This window comes from Carassius auratus, chromosome 6 (assembly GCF_003368295.1).
Source record: "Carassius auratus strain Wakin chromosome 6, ASM336829v1, whole genome shotgun sequence".
In the NCBI taxonomy this organism is placed as follows: domain Eukaryota; kingdom Metazoa; phylum Chordata; class Actinopteri; order Cypriniformes; family Cyprinidae; genus Carassius; species Carassius auratus.
The window spans coordinates 25,639,030-25,655,585 of NC_039248.1; the positions used below are offsets into that span (position 1 = coordinate 25,639,030).

Sequence of the window (16,556 nt, forward strand, 5' to 3'; positions counted from 1 at the left end):
TCTTAAACACACAAAACATCACAATTACATACATAAAACATAACAGCAGTGCATAAATGATTCTTAACCAGTATCTTTGTCTGGTTTTCCATTAAAAATACCAAAACATCCTTAAAACAAAACCAATCTAACAGAGTAACACTGCAGTGCATTTGGTCTAAAACACACTGTAAAAAAGCTGGAAGTTATAAACAAAACAAACACTACTTCGATTGCAGTTTTTCTACTGTAAAATTTCATGAGCAATTCAATGTGTTATTTGCAACTATTCTGTAATTATTTGTGAAATGTACTAGCAACTTGTGAGTGAAAATTGCTTTAAAGTATTTCAACTTAATTTAAGACATGTTCTCTAAAAATAAGTCATAATTATTGCAATTTGGCTTCTCAGGTGACTTCATCTTGTTCAGGGATGTTTAGATGTTTTTACTGGAAAACATAACAAAACGATTGACCGAGAACATGATTTTGGAGTGTATATGCTTTTAAAACACAGACATGCATGCACATGAACTTCTCTAGATCCATCAGTGCTTTAACATGCAAACCAAAGTCACCCTGCCCCTTGATACTGATGCCGTATGTGAGGAGGTGAGGAGAACGCCATGCAGCGATGAGATGTGGAGAAGACATGAGAGAATCAACTGAACATCAGAAGACACAGATCCATGACAGCAGACCACCCAGAGGAATATTTACTGCTTGCATAGCCTGGCTTTCAGATACGCTTCAAGTATGACCTGATCTTTGTGTGCCTTTACTTTGTTTAGGAAAAATACAAAGTTGGTGTACAGTTAGAGTACAGACCTATAAAAGACATTTGAGTTCATTTTAAAATTACAGTAATGGCAGACTTTGGTGTCTTGGAAAATCGTATCGCAATTTGTGACATTATTGAGAGCTCTTCTGAAGCTGAAGGAGACACGTGTGATTATCAAAGATTACTGATGTCTTTTTCTCAGGATAAAAATGTAAAAAGCAGGAGATTTCCAGGATTAAAACAAATTCTGCTTTATTGGCAGCTTAATCTTCACCACAGAAAATATGATCAACTTGTTGCTCAAGTTTGTAAAAACAAACAAAAATCACATTTATAATAATATATTTAGTATGGTTTAAAAAATTATAAAATAAGAGTATCTTTTATAAGGAAATACTATTTCTATTACTATTATACTATGCTTCTACTTCAGAGTTTCACATGTAATGTTACTCGTCTTTTTTATCATTTGTCAATTTGTTTCTACTTTCATTTTTTTTTTTGTCAAAGTATTCATTTAACACAGTATTTAAAAGTATTTAATAGAGCACATACTCCACCTGCAGAAACTGCGTTAAACATAACTAGAGGAAATAAAATGAATATCTGAATATAAGTGAAATACTGTGCACATATTGCTTGATTATATCAACTGAGCACAACCATTTTCTGTGGAAATCAAGCTTTACAGTTTTAAAAACAAAGGTTCCTTTTTCTTTTTATGGCAATGCGTTAAAAGGAATAATTCACCAAAATATAGATGAGTTTGTTTCTTAATCCACACCACTCCAGTTTATCAATTAATGCTAAAAAATAAATCCATCAAGTTTTTTAACTTCAAACTGTTGTTTCCAAAAAAAAGAAATAAATAAAAAACAATCCCGTCTGAATCAGGAGAGAAATATGCACAGATCAAGCAACGTTTACATCCAAATACATTAAAAAACCTCTCGAAATAAACATGCCAGTGGATTTTAATGCGTATGATCAACAGGGAATGTTTTTTTTTTTTTTTTTTACTTTGTGTTATTATGGAGTCTTTTTTTTTCACCAGATGTTTTAACAGCTGTTTGGACTCTCATTCTGACGGCACCCATTCACTGCAGAAGATCCTCTGGTGAGTAAGTGATGGAATGCTAAATTTCTCCAAATGTGTTCCCATGAAGAAACAAACTCATCTACATCTTGGATGACCTGAAGGCGATTACAGCAAATGTATTATTTTTGTGTGAATTAATCATTTAAAGAACCGTTTTGATTCAATAAAGAAGCTTTCAGCAAACTTCTTAGTATGAAGAACATGTAAAAAATCAGGAGAACCTCTATAAAGAAGCTTTTGTTGCACAGAAAGATTTCATGGATGTTGAAGCTTCTTCATGGAACCATCGATGAGAGTAAAGAACCGTTCTTTTTTAAAACTGTTCATGTGATGAACCCAAAACACTAAAAGTCTCCATTTACTCTTTATGCTGTCTAGCAGATACAGCCGAGATATTAACAAGATTTTTCTTTCCTGCGGGTGACGATGAGGAGTCTCGGCAGACAAAACACAACAAATAAACACATTGACTTGGGTTAAAATGGAAAGACACGTTACGCACAGCACACACACACAGACTACAGAGACTACGGTATGTTGAAAAGTTAGTGATGGACGTATGCACAAAAACACAAATGTGGCTTCAAGAGGTCACACAAAGCTACCTGGGGGCAATGAACACATGTCCCTCTGACTCAAAAGTGTTTGGCAGGAGAGACTCAAAATCTGCAACAGAAACGGGCAAGATTATCAAGGGGAAGCGGAGCACGGAGAACACAGGGAGGCTTCTGAGAGACAAATCAACGTCAGCTGCTCTTCAAAAGGTGCAGGAACGCAGTGGGGACGTTACCATTGCAACACTGAGGAATCATGAGGGAATACCAGCGTTAGCCACTATGGTGCCTTCAATGGAGTCGCACAGGCCGAAATAACGGGCTAATTTAGAAAGCAGACACTTTTAGCTCGATTTGAATTTCGTCCAAATTTCGTTCTTTTGCAAGTCGGAGAACTGGCTCGACCCTCGGGATACACACTGAGACGAAGCGAGTTCTCCGACACCGTTCCCACGAAGTGCGTGGCATGCCGCTTTCTTTTTCAACAGGCATCAACATGGCCAACCGTTTAGCTGGGAGTGGGTGAGGCAGGGGTCCTGATGGAGGTGATCGCCCCTCAGACTGGCACTGCAGAGCCCCTCCAGAGACTCAATCAGAGAAAGTGCCCAGCACTGTGGAGGGGAAGAGAGAGGGCAACCCAGTTTGATCCACTACACACTATCCTCATGTTATTCACCACACCGTCCTGCATCATACTGCTCAAAGACATCCTGATTTCAAGGTGCTGATTCCAAAACTAGTGCCTGTTTTTCTTAAACGTGTGACATGTCCTTACAAAATATGATGCATTTTGTAGCATTTTGCTTCTGACAACCATTTGTAAGGTGAAGAAGTCATTAATCGACAGATAAAAACACAAACTTATTGTTCAATTCTCAGTAAATTTTCACATGTATCACATTTATTTTATGGCTAATCCTGATTTCCGGGTTAGAATTATGGCCAGTGGCAGAACAAAATGCAAACATGAGCCAGATATCCGAACTGTGACAGAAAATGACAGATTTTGTCAAAAAGCTTGTGTTCTCTGATATCAAATCAAGTATTTAGAACATACTTCTCCACTCCTTTGTGAAAGAGTTAAATTATACATTTTTAATACTTATTTTTGTCATTATAACGGAAGCGTTTGACATTTGACTGTATTTATATGGTATGACAAAAAAAAAAAAAAAAAAAAACGTTACTCAGCATCATCAAATTAGGATTTTTTTCTTTTTCTTTTTTTTTTGCAAATCAGCAGAATTTGTTTTCAAGATGCAGGGCTTTGTTGTTTATGACTTGATATTCGACAAATAATGATGTAAAGAAAGTATACGAGCAGCAAATGTTGCATTACTCTGTATAAAAATATATGTGTGTATAGTATTCAATAAATGTCCATGTGAATAAATGCACCCAATAAATATCCCCAGTAATATATGCATCAGTGTTGTGCCCAGGTAGTTTTTCCCTCCACACTGTCTTGCACTTCCAGCTCAGGAGAAGTGAAGATGCAGCGGAGCGTCTGCGGTGGCAGTCTGGGGGGTGATAGATGTACAGAGGGGTCAAGCTGATGAGAACACAGGGTGTAAGAGGAGGACGACAAACAAACCGGGAGCTGCCAAGCGCTCCATCCCCAAAACAACAAGAGAGGACCTAAAGGAGGCCATCTAGCAAATTCCTCTCTAACCTATTCCTGTCCATTCCAGAACTGATGATTATACGAATATTAAGAGACAACCTTAGGGAATAAACTGGCTGGCTAAACTAAAGACAACATTACATGATTATAGACATCTTTAAGTCTTAGAGGCTAACAAATGGCAAACATTACTGCTCAATGTTTATGATTTAATGGAAGAGATTGAAGAAAAATAAATAAATAACTCAAGATCATTTATTCACCCTCAAACCTATGTGGTGCACAACAGGAGATGTTTTGGAGAATGTTCAAGCTGCTCTTTTCTATTCAGTGAAAGCATGTAGTGATCAAGGGCACATTGTAAAACTATAGCCACATTTGAATCCAGAATAAAAAAGGGTTTAGCTGTGCATTTACAGAATTACTAATGTATCATCTTATTCATATATATTTTTCTCTTTTATTCTTATTTGTTTTTATTACTTTTTGCTTTTTATTGTTAATTTGTATTATTTCTTATGCATTTATTTGATTATTTAAAATGTCTTTATTATTTGTAATTCCTTTGTAAAGCACTTAGAATTACTATTGCATATTTAATACCGTATGTATATAATCTTTCTTTTATAGAAAGGTAGGCTTAAAAATCAAAATATTTCAAATGTCTTTTTTTCATGTAAATAGAGCTGAAATAAAATAAAATATAAATACTGAAATTACTAAAACTAAATTAAAGCTGAATAGAAATATAAAAATAAAATAACAAAAATGACAAAAGCACACTAACAAAGTGACTTATCGTAAACTAAAATGAAAATGAATATTAAATAAAGGAATGTATAAAAATAAAAAAACAATTAAAACATTAAGAAATACTAAAATAGCATATACATAATACTAAACTAACACCTAAAATAGTACCATAATAGAGGTATAGTTTATAGGTATAGTTTTCTATTCAATATTCAAGTCATATGATGGTTTTGTTAGCAATAGATTAATTTTTAAATAACTGATTACAACAAAGTCTTAATGATTTTGGTCGGTTCTTCACACAGAGCTTTTATATTACTTTAAAAGATTTAGCACACAATAATGAACTGTTTTGTAATAGATTTATAGTGCTTTTTAATATGTTTGGATATTGACATGCACTATATAATTAAATAGAGCAACATGACAATTCTGCAATAGACTTTATTTTGTTTGTAATGGAAGAAAGTGAGTCAACTGATTTTGGAACAAAATGAGGGAGAGTAAATGATGAGTTCTCTAAACATTTCAGAACAAACAGACAATAATATGCTACACTCAACGTGCAAACATAACTTCTCAATAACCACCACAATAAGTTCCTACCTGTACTAATAACTTGTACTAGTGAAAGTCTAAAGTTTACTTTAGAGATGCTTTCAAACTAAATACTGCATCAACACGACTAGAGTCGAACTTTTACTGGCTGTAAAAAACAACAACTGACAATTTCTACAGCAAATGCACCAATCTGAGGCTTTAACACTGTCACTGAAGAATAAAGAGGGGAGGAGAAGGAGGAGACAGATGGAGGAGAATATTCCCAAACGTAATGGAAACAGGGATCAGAAATACGTTTCACAGTGAGACAAAGATCATATTTTATTCTTCTTCAGGAAATGTCAAGGAGAGACCTCAATGGCTGTCCGAGCCGAGAGAGAGAGAGAGAGAGAGAGAGAGAGAGAGAGTTTGAAAAGGAGAAAAGAGAAAGATGTGGGTGGGTGAGTGAGTGAGGGAGAGGAGGAGAGAGAGGAAGAGGAGGTCTTGAAGGCAAGGCGGGCAGGAGGAACAGAGGAGGCAAGCAGGCTGGAACAGGTGGAGGTGGGCATCAGCGGGGAATTCAGGACAAGGGTACGAGGAAGGAAGTAGAGTAACAAAGGTACTGGACCAATATGGTGTATACTTGCCCTTGAAGACTGATCCGTCTGAGGAGGAGAGAGCAGAAAAGAAACAGGGGGGACGGGTAAGGGGGAGGAGGGGGGTCACAGACAATATTTTATTCAATGACTGTTTGAATAAAAATATTGTTTTTCTCAAAAGAAGGAAAATCAAGTCAGTCAAAACAGTAATGAACAACTGAGAACAGGAAACCAAAATGAATGACACATCGCAAAGAATATATGCAACAAGTAGACGGAGGCAGGGAATGAACTCCACGAGGACGGAGACGAGGAGAGAACATCTGAGGACACGTGAATCATAACTGATGAACCTTCACCGCACGAAGAGACATGGAGAAAAATGATATGTCACATAATGAGAATCACATATGAGCTAAGAAGAGAGGAACGCTCTGGAAATAAAAAAGAAAGAAAGAAAGAACTATATTTTAAACCAAAAAGGAATGAAAGCATAAACAAAACGCAACAAAAATTAAACAACAAAATAAAAGGTAATACTAAAAACAACAAAAAAAGAACTAGAAGAAACAACAAACAAAAAAGGAACAAACTAACTGAAATAACGAAATTCCACAAATTCACAAAATAATAAATTAGATATATATAAAAAAACAAAAACAAACAATATATCCTAAACCAAAAAGATTGAATACAACATGTGAAAGAACTAAAATTAAACTAAAGAACAAATTACAGAAAGAAAGATGGGGAGAACTGTAAGAGATATAAATGAATCAAATAAAAGAGATGGATGAAAGAACAAAAGCGAAACAATCAAATAAGAGAGAATGAAAGAATGCACAAAAGAACAAAGATAAAACCAAGGAGGAACAAAAGCAATAAAAATAAAATAAAGGAACGAAATATTGAAAGAGTGAAAAATAGACAAAAACAGACTGAAGAAAAAGAAAGAAAGAACAAACTAGGGATCAAATGAACAAACAAAAAAGAACAAAAATGCAAGCAAAAGTGATAGAATGAAAGATCAAATGAGCAACATCAAAGGAAAAGCAGAATAAACAACTAAATATCAAACAAAAGAACTAAAGAACAAATGAAACAAATGGAAGAGAATAAAAAACATATGAAACACACAAATAAACAACAGAAATTGACTAGAATCAACAAATTACCTAAAGATCAAATGAATGAACTAAATACAACATAAATAAAGAAAAACAAACAAGGAAAGAAAGGAAAACCAAAGGCGTTTCATCTCATGTGCGGGACAATGGCCCATCAGGGGGCATTGTGGGATACTCTTTTCTTATTTATTGACTGATTCCAAAGCTGCCAGCAAACAATACATCACAGTGAGCATCCACACGAATCAAAGCAAATAATAAACACGACAGAACACATAAAGCACACAGTGAAAAGCAAAAACATGCCTCTTTTCACATCTCGCTAACAAAAACAAAAACACAAAACCTGTCCAGACAAAAGATGCTTCAGAATCGTCATTGTGAGAGAGAAGACGACAGCATTTTTTAATGTTTTGGCAAAAGAAAAAATAATAGCACATGGTCACCATTATTTTCAACTCAGTAAACACAGTAAAACCACAGCTTTCACCTCTCTGGTTTTTAGTGAGGGTTTTTTCTTTGCATCCGTGCAGGGAAAGAAAAATCACCTCAGTACAGAACAGCATGAGGACAGGAGGGAAGAGGGAGGAGGTGGGGTGGGGTTTCACAGAAGAACACGTCCACTCTCGCTTTCCCGGGAATCCACGCTCGGACCCGGCGCTGCTGTGATGTCAGAGTAAGGGGGAGGGGCTTCCGTTGATTGGACGAGAGGGGCGGGAAGAGGGAACAGGAAGTCTCTTTGGGAAGAAAGAAAGGTAAATGGGCTTGGCGTTAGCCTGCCCCTGGTACTTACACTGGACCTGGAGGATCTGGTCACTCAGGTTGGCCTTGATGTGGTGTTCGCTGTAGGACGGCAGAACTAAACCGAGACTGCGAGGAAGGAAAGGAAGAATTTGAACATAATTTTCATATGATCTGGCAATTTCTAGGATTCAAACTAACAACCAGTCCTGCTTTTTTAAAGCGTGTATCGCATGAAATGTTACATAAAATGTCTCGTCTTCCAGTGCAACTATCTAAAGATTCTTAATAAATCAGCATACAATTACTAGTGAATTCTCTGTTCTGAAAAAATATTAAACACTGTGAAAGGGTTAGGAAAATAAAGCAAATCCACTAGCTTCTCTAATCTTTTTGTAATTTTTTATTTTTATTTTTTATTATTATACAATTAAACAAAGCAAAAAGGCATCTAACACTCGCTTGCTCTATTCTTTTCCATCCTATCTGTTTTCTTTTATTTATTATATAATTTTGATTGCTTTCATTGTCCTCATTTTTAAATCACTTTGCATAAAAGTGTCTGCTAAATGACTAATGTAAATGTAAATTTTGTTTCTCGATTAAATATATCTTGATAGATTTAAGAATGTTTTGATATTTGTACTGGAAAATTAGAAAAAATACTTTGTAAGAATTTATTTTTCAAATATTTTTATATTCAAATATTGTTGTATAATATACACACACACACACACACACACACACACAGATAAATTCTACTTTTGACACGGTTGCAAAGACACTATATTACAGAGAGAAACCGCTGATACAGTTTCATTTCCTGAGATGAATGAACAGCGTTTTCTGAACAAGCATGTATGTAAATGCATGTAAATTTATTGGAATAATTCTTCATTTCCAAAATGCCCTGCTGAAAAGACCAACTTAGAGAACCTCTACTGCTAATTTTGGCAGGTTATGTATGTCACTTAATATGCATGACTCATTTCAACAGTGCTTCGTACTGACCTGTAATCTGTGCCCTCCACTGGACTCCATATGTACGTCCTCTGGACCTCATCAATGTAACGCTGAAAACACACACACACAAAGAGCAGAACATCACAAACCAACCACTGTATGCCATTATATTTAATAAGACGTCATGTGACTCACCTCATCCACAGACTTCACCAGTGTCCTGATTCTCCTCTGTCCTGGTTTGCCATCAATCATTTGACGCCGGATCTACAATGAGATAAATACAAGATCATTCTTGGATTGTAAACGCATTGAAGGGATTTAAAGATGATTTAAAATCAAGCTATGACTTTCTCAAATCACAGTAAAAATTTCCAGGTAACTAATGTTCAAAAGGTCAGATTTTTTTTGAGGTTGGTAAGATTTTTTTATTTTTTTATTTTACGCTCACCAAGCATTTATTTGAGCAAAAATACAGTAAAAACTGTGATACTGTGAGATATAATTTATAAAAAATCTTGGGAATTGGGAATTTTGTTCCAAGATAAAAAATAAAAAACGCTCTTCATCCAGAAGCACGTCCTACTCAGCTGAACTCGAGTAATTTAATGACATTTGAATAATGTGTTTGGCACACTTGCAGGGAGAACTCATTGTAGAGATGTGTACCTCCTCCTTGCTGCGATCTGGAAGTTCAGCATCCAAGAAGTCCAATGTGACCGGCTCTCTGAAGTTAATGATCTACACAAATCCATCAGGAAAAAATATTTATTTGAACAGAAATGGAAGGTAGAAAAAACAAAATAACTATATTTTAGACTAAATGTAAAGTCTATAAACAAGTGACAAACGCAAATGCTCACCTTAGGCTGTAGGTTGGGGTGCAGAAGCACATAACCATTGGGATCTATGGCAAACGTGTAACCATTGGCTCCAAGCTGAGTACAGAGATGCAATTCATTAACTGATGAGCAAAAATAAAAATAACTGAAAATGAGATTTATTTGACATACCTTGTATCTTGGTGTGAGTTCTTTAATTTCATTGAGAGCGATGTCTACACCCATGACACCAAGAATCAACTGATTCTGCAATAAAGAAACCAACAGACTGAAAAACACAAAAAAAAAAAGACCACAAGGGGGCAGGATTGACATTTGACAAAACTACAGAACACCTAGCAGTCAAATAAAACAATGCTTGGACAGTGAACTGTTTGTCAAACAAGCACATTTCTCCATTTTTATGTTATACACAATGAGTTGTTGTATCACAGTTATCCTCACCATTGTCAAAGTAAAAAATAAAATTATAGCTTTGGTGAGAAGGCATCTGCTTTAGACATAAATTAAGGAGCAAATAAAGCGAGAAGCGAATGTCCCTCCAGGAAAAATAACCAATGTGTGACGACAGGCAGTGTGTTGAATTATAATGCGCTCTGCATTTATCAGTCACACTGGCAGGACAGTTGATCATCTAATGGAAAGGTTACTCATCCATCAATGCACAAATTAAAGATGTGTGCTAACACTACTAATGCAATTCTGAACCGTCCAGCCAAACAGACAAATGTTTAAAATACAGTTTACCTAGAAACAGAAGTCACGGAACTGATGGCAAGTACAATAAATGCATGTTACATATAGGCTACAAAGCCCAAATGCTGTTAATAAATGTTCATTCATCTTTCAATTTCATTAGTATATATATACTATTATTATTTTATTTCATTGTGATAAAAAAAAATTATAATCAAAATACTTATGAACAGAAATGGTCCAAATTCTGAGGAAATGAGACAAAAAATGTGTTATACTGTTTGTGAATTGTTTTGCCTGATAAATGTGATTGTGTAACTGAACAACATTCACACAGTTGAACTACTGTTTAAGTGATAGTGCATGCACTATTTATGATATTAAACTTCAAACCGAACTTTGAATCACACTCAAACGCCCTTGTGCGTCAAAGTCAAGTCCTATTCAATATGCGTTCAACACACTGTGAAACATGCCGCTCTCAAACAGTTTGTCAATGTCAGTTAGGGAACATGCTAAGAATTAAGACTGGAACGTGATCACACTAATAATGCAAAAAGTCCATAATGCAACATTTGCATCATCGAGAAACAAATGACTAGCTGTTCATATACAGGAATCTTCTCTAGACTTACTTTGGAGTCTCCGTCAACGGTGAGATTGAAGACTGGCATTGTGCCGGTAATGACGAGACCCAAACCCTGTAAAACACATACAAAAACATATACTGCCATATAAAATGATTGTTTTTTATGCTTGTGAACTAAAGGAAGTTCACAGTACATCGCACACATGAATAAAAGGCTGCCAAATAAAACCCGCCGTCCAACTCGAAGTAAAATGATACGGTCAATGACAAAGCAAACTAGCTGTGGAGATTCAAATTTGTGCTTTCTGGAAGGAAAACAAAGAACGAACAATATCACAGTCAGCGGCCGCCACTAACAATCCAATCTGAAACAGTTTCTCAGTCTCGAATCAATGAATAGCGGCATGTGTCGTGCATTTCAGTGTTTCCTAAAGATGCAGTCTTTGCAGCGGGGTGCAGTAAACCCCTAACGCGCTAAACAATAACTAATAGCATTTCTTCAACAGTTTATAAACAAAACACTTATGTTAATAGAACTTTGTTGTGCATATGTATATTTAAGTACACTTTTGTCCAACAAGTCAGTCAGCAGACTTAAAATAAAGTTTAACTAACCTTACAGATGAACATTTATCTCAAAAAGTTCATGACTCAGACTTAACATAACACCTGTGGTTCAGTGAGTGAGTCATCCAAGATGATTCACTCCGAAAGTGAGTCATCTGACTGATTCAGACTGTTCTATTCCAGTGAATCATTCAAAAGAAAAAAAGATTTATTTGTGAATTAGACAGCCTGCAGTGCAATAAAAATGCAATAAAATCCAACTTTATATTTTCTATATGCTATTTAGCAGATTTCAGCCTAAAAGTGCTCAACGATTCCTGTTCTGAACTGTGGCTCAGATTCTGTGCATGCTGATCCCACTGGCCATATTCAAAATTATTCAGTGCACTTCTGAGTTGATGATGATGATGATGATGATGGAAATCTTCCATACCAGAGCATCCTGGTAAACATTGGTCCACTGCACTTGTTTCGCCCGTTCACCAGCCAGAACCATTGGCCGTCCAAGAACATCCAAATACTCCTGATAACAAAAAACACACAAAGAATTCAACACATATATCACAAGAACTGTAGTGCAGCTCAGTTTTACAACAAACACGGCCAGAAACGATGCATTCTCAACAGGTTACAACTAATAACACTGTGAGCTCTTAAATGCGACACTAAAGGCAGGAGTCCACACCTCCCTCTGTCATAAAGCGAACGACTGCGACTCGCCGCTCCATTACATAAAGCACGCTGTTAAAGCGTCCGCCCGAGGGGCCAGTAGAGCCAGCTGCACAGAGGCACTTCCAGCCGTAACAAATCATCATAAAGCAGCTATTAAAGCATATTAGAGCTGTTAGAAAGCACATTCTGCTCTGGAGGGGCAGGGTGGGCTGCCACAGGACCACACTTGTTGGGTCGCCGTAAGCACACGCTTAGAAATGACAATTCTGTTTTCAACACAACACTCTTCTGGAGGTTCATCATTCAAAACTGTCCAAAGAATGGGGTCAAAAAAAAGGTAAAATTAGGCTTATTAAAAAAAAAAAAAAAAAAAAAAAAATTATATATATATATATATATATATATATATAATAGATTATCACTATCTATCTATAAAAATGAGTCTTTTTTTAGGAAATTTCCATGTAGTTGGGGGTGTGTATATATATGATATATATATATATATATATATGATAATAACATATATATTATATATATATATATATATATATATATATATATATATATATATATATGAATATACCAAATTTAATATATGTGAATAAATGAACACACACACACACACACACACACACACACACACACACACACACACACACACACACACACACACACACACACACACACACACACACACATTAAAATAATTACTAATTAAATAATTAAAATAATTCTAAATAAATCCTAAAGATACTTTACTGCAGAAATGTCCATGTTGTATTATATTTTCTTATTCAGTTTTCAATTATTATTAGACATTTTTAGTAAACATTTTTCAGATTTCCTAAAATGTCCATGTTTGTTGTGACTTTGAGAGTTTTTATGCAAACTATAATTTATTTTTTCCTGTTTATTGTGACATTTTATGAGATTCCCCCGAATCCTTCATGACTCTATGTCAATGCTGGGCCGAGAAAACACATTTAATAATGCAATCTTCCAGCTTCAACATCTTAACACAGCTAACGGAGGGCCAGAAGCTCATGTGGGGAATATTTTGTCTTGTGTAAGAGTGGCCTTTTGATGAAATGGCAGCATTAGGCCACCTTTATTTCTTGCTGGAACATGGAAATGCTGACAAGCGTAACCTATTCTATTATTAGCTCACTAAAACACCGTTTAACGTGCCGTGGGGACACATTTCAGCAGAGACGATGACAGGCGGACCTTTTCATGCGGGAGAAAGGAGAAAGGTAAACAGCGGTGGGCCGGTAATGGCGGTCTCTGCGGTACGAGGGGATAAAGAGCAGTGACACAGCAGGCCACCGCACAGATTCGCTGCTAGATTTCCAGTCTGTCCATAAACGCTCATGAACTCAATTAAAAAGGAGCGCTATTCATATTCATACTGATCTCATTATACATAACAATGTGACACTTTAAGGTTATACAGTAAGAGAGTAAAGGGAAAAGCAGCAGCTTTTTCCAGCTGAACACTTTCACAATCAACTCAATGGCTTTCAAATCACATGAATAGCTTGAAAATGTATGCAAACAGCATGTGAGTAATTCATATTAAGCGTAAATGTATTATATGACAAAATAATCCTATATACACTACCCTTCTAAAAGAATGGCATCAGTAATATATCTTTTTAAATAAATCAATGTTTTTATTTAACTGAATTATAGATTTATATTTTATACATTTCTTGAATTATGTATTAGAATTTTTTTGTAAAATGTTGAATTTATTTTTTATTTTTAAATCTTCCATTTTAATTTTAAATGTAAAGTTTCAGTAATTTTTCATTAAAAAAATAATTGTATTCCATTTTAATAAAAAAAAAAAGATAAACTATGAAAATGAGAAATGCTGCCTTACTATCCGAAATAAAATAAAACATTTTGTATCTTTCATCGTATTTAATTTCAAGTAACAATCTTTTTTTATGGTTTTAGTTAGGCCTAAATTACACAATCATTATCATTGCACAATGTAAACTATATTATCGGCCAGATATAATCTGCTAAATAAAGCATGAGGATATCAAGATATTGTAAACCTCTACCTCATGATTAACTGTTGAGCTGCTTTACAACCCTGTGTTTTGTAAAACAAACTATATTAATAATTAGACTTGTCTTTGGAAATTCTCTTCCAGCAACTTTCTTCCATTGATTAGAGGAACTTAGTTGCAGGTTGGCTAGTTTTTCCTGTCAGAAATCCCCCAGCATCTGCGGGCGACTGCTGTGGACGTGCAGTTATTTTAGTAACAGTATGTGACAGGAGAGGAGGTGCACAGGTGTGGCGGCCGCTGCTGTCCACATATACAGTCACGAGCCCACACCTGTCTCACGCAGGCGATTAGAATAAATGGCAGTTCTCTGAATAAAATGACACTCAGCCTAATGGAACAGCTGATGGTCTATTCAAGCACTCGTGAAAGAGGGAGGAGCAGACACCAATGAACACAGCCAAGCTGGACTGAAAAAGAGGGGAACAGATAGTAAAAGGTGATAGAGAGGAGTAGAAGAAAGGCTGAGATGCCAGTAAAGAGCGCTGAAGAATCACACAGAAGAGGTGGGAAATTGGGCCGAATGCTTTCAGGGAAGAGCGATGCTATTGTGCGTTTCGTGGGCCTCGGGAAAGATTGCTGGAGGATAATGAAAACTGTACGGAAGTGAATTAGAAAAATCACAGCCCCGTATGAATCTTATTGACGCTAAATATAGAAGTCTATATCGCTTTATCCATTCATCTTCATAGCTCTCTCTATGCTTTTCTAGCGTGACATATATATCTCTAAACTGTGATAACATCACAGAGCTTCAAAGCTCAGGAAGCTGAATGAACTTAGCGTGAACTGCTTTAATGTATAGAGGCTTTGATAAAATGGAGAATCACTTTTGAAGCTGATATGAGCATACCTGTGAATGCTCAGCTGAAGATAAACTCTTTATTGTGATTTTATTTTAATGCATCAGTATTGTCTTTTTACATGCTGTTGTTGAAATGAGCGACTCGAGGCAATGCACTACAGTGATTTTACCACCATTGAAAGGGTCTTAGGTACTCTACTTGATGCCATGACTAAAACACCTCCTAAATGAGTTAAAATAACCAGTATAAATACAGTATAGATAATATATGTATATGTGCCTTAAAAAACAATTAGAGTCATACTAACGTAGATCTGTGCGTTTAATTGAAATTGTCATAAAATAACGATTTGAGCGTGCACAATTTCTAAATAGCTTTGTAGCACGATTTTCTGCGGCCCCGACCTCCCTCCTGAGCTCTATGACCAATGCATGGCAAAAAAGACAAATATATATATATATATATATATATATTTATATTTATTTATTTATTTTTTCTAGACATTTTGTCACACATTTACTTAGTGATTATTTTGACTTATGTCGGTTCTAGAGACATGTTACAACTTTTTGAAAAAGCTCTAATTGGTTTTCTTTAGGAAATATGTTTCAAATTCATACTGAATGCATTTATGACTGTAAAGCATGTCTGTGTGTGTCAAAAATGTGATTCAAATCGAAATCGCAAAATTGATCAAAGAAATTGCGATAGGTTTATTTTGTCCTTATCGCACAGCCCTATACTAACCCCAAACTATATATTATACAGATTTTTTTATATTTTTGAAAGAAGTCTCTTCTGCTCACTAAGGCTGCATTTATTTGATTAAAAATATAGTAAAAACTGTAATATTGTGAAATGATATCACAATTTAAATAACTATTTAATATTTGAATAAATATAAAAACGCAATTTATTCCTGTGATCAAAGCTTAATTTTCTTATTACTAACCCCAAACTTTTAAACAGTACTGTATGTGTAGAAATGTGAAGTAAGAAGTAGCAGAAATGACAAACCTGTGTGTTGATTCTTATGGCTCCGATGGAAGGGATCTCAAAGTAGTAACCTGTTCAGAAATAAACATAAACCAATAACAAGGGCTTGTTAATTTTGATATATTGTTGGCATAAGCTAACTAACTAGGCAACAACTTTAGGGGTCTGTGCGCTACAAACATAAATGCTGTTCAGAACAGACAAACCTGCAAAATTACATTAATTAAAATGACATTACATGTTTAATTTATGGTTTAGCAGCATGCATAATATTCCAGCATGCAGACAGACTGACCGAGTGCTATGCATATGTTAGCCAGAGAATGTGTTATGGTTTGTTCAGTGTGATTCATTAAGCATTCAGAGGCTGAGAGAGTGGACACGCAGACAGGGTCAAAACACAACATCTGAGGTGTCGTCCTCAAAGTGTTTAGAGTCAAAAAACTTCAGACTAACACTTCAAACTTACAGCCATTTTCTCTCAACACACACACACACACACACACACACACACAAAATTATACTTGCATAAGTTACATGTTAAAATATC

General features: G+C 35.5%; 1 protein-coding gene across 3 annotated transcripts in view; it reads right to left on the reverse strand.

The window, feature by feature from the left end:
• Positions 1-16,556, reverse strand: part of LOC113103988 (voltage-dependent calcium channel subunit alpha-2/delta-2) — a 259,966-nt gene that overhangs the window by 11,131 nt on the left and 232,279 nt on the right. For 2 of the 3 annotated variants that reach the window (XM_026266026.1, XM_026266024.1), the window contains exons 14-24: positions 16,028-16,077; positions 11,888-11,977; positions 10,934-10,999; positions 9,774-9,848; positions 9,624-9,698; positions 9,430-9,501; positions 8,956-9,027; positions 8,809-8,870; positions 7,850-7,926; positions 5,978-5,995; positions 2,465-2,525 (exon numbers count right to left, since the gene is read on the reverse strand). In XM_026266026.1, coding sequence (XP_026121811.1) covers positions 2,465-2,525; positions 5,978-5,995; positions 7,850-7,926; positions 8,809-8,870; positions 8,956-9,027; positions 9,430-9,501; positions 9,624-9,698; positions 9,774-9,848; positions 10,934-10,999; positions 11,888-11,977; positions 16,028-16,077 — 718 coding nt within the window. The remainder of the gene's footprint in view (positions 1-2,464; positions 2,526-5,977; positions 5,996-7,849; positions 7,927-8,808; positions 8,871-8,955; positions 9,028-9,429; positions 9,502-9,623; positions 9,699-9,773; positions 9,849-10,933; positions 11,000-11,887; positions 11,978-16,027; positions 16,078-16,556) is intronic. The other variant, XM_026266025.1, reaches the window with a different exon arrangement.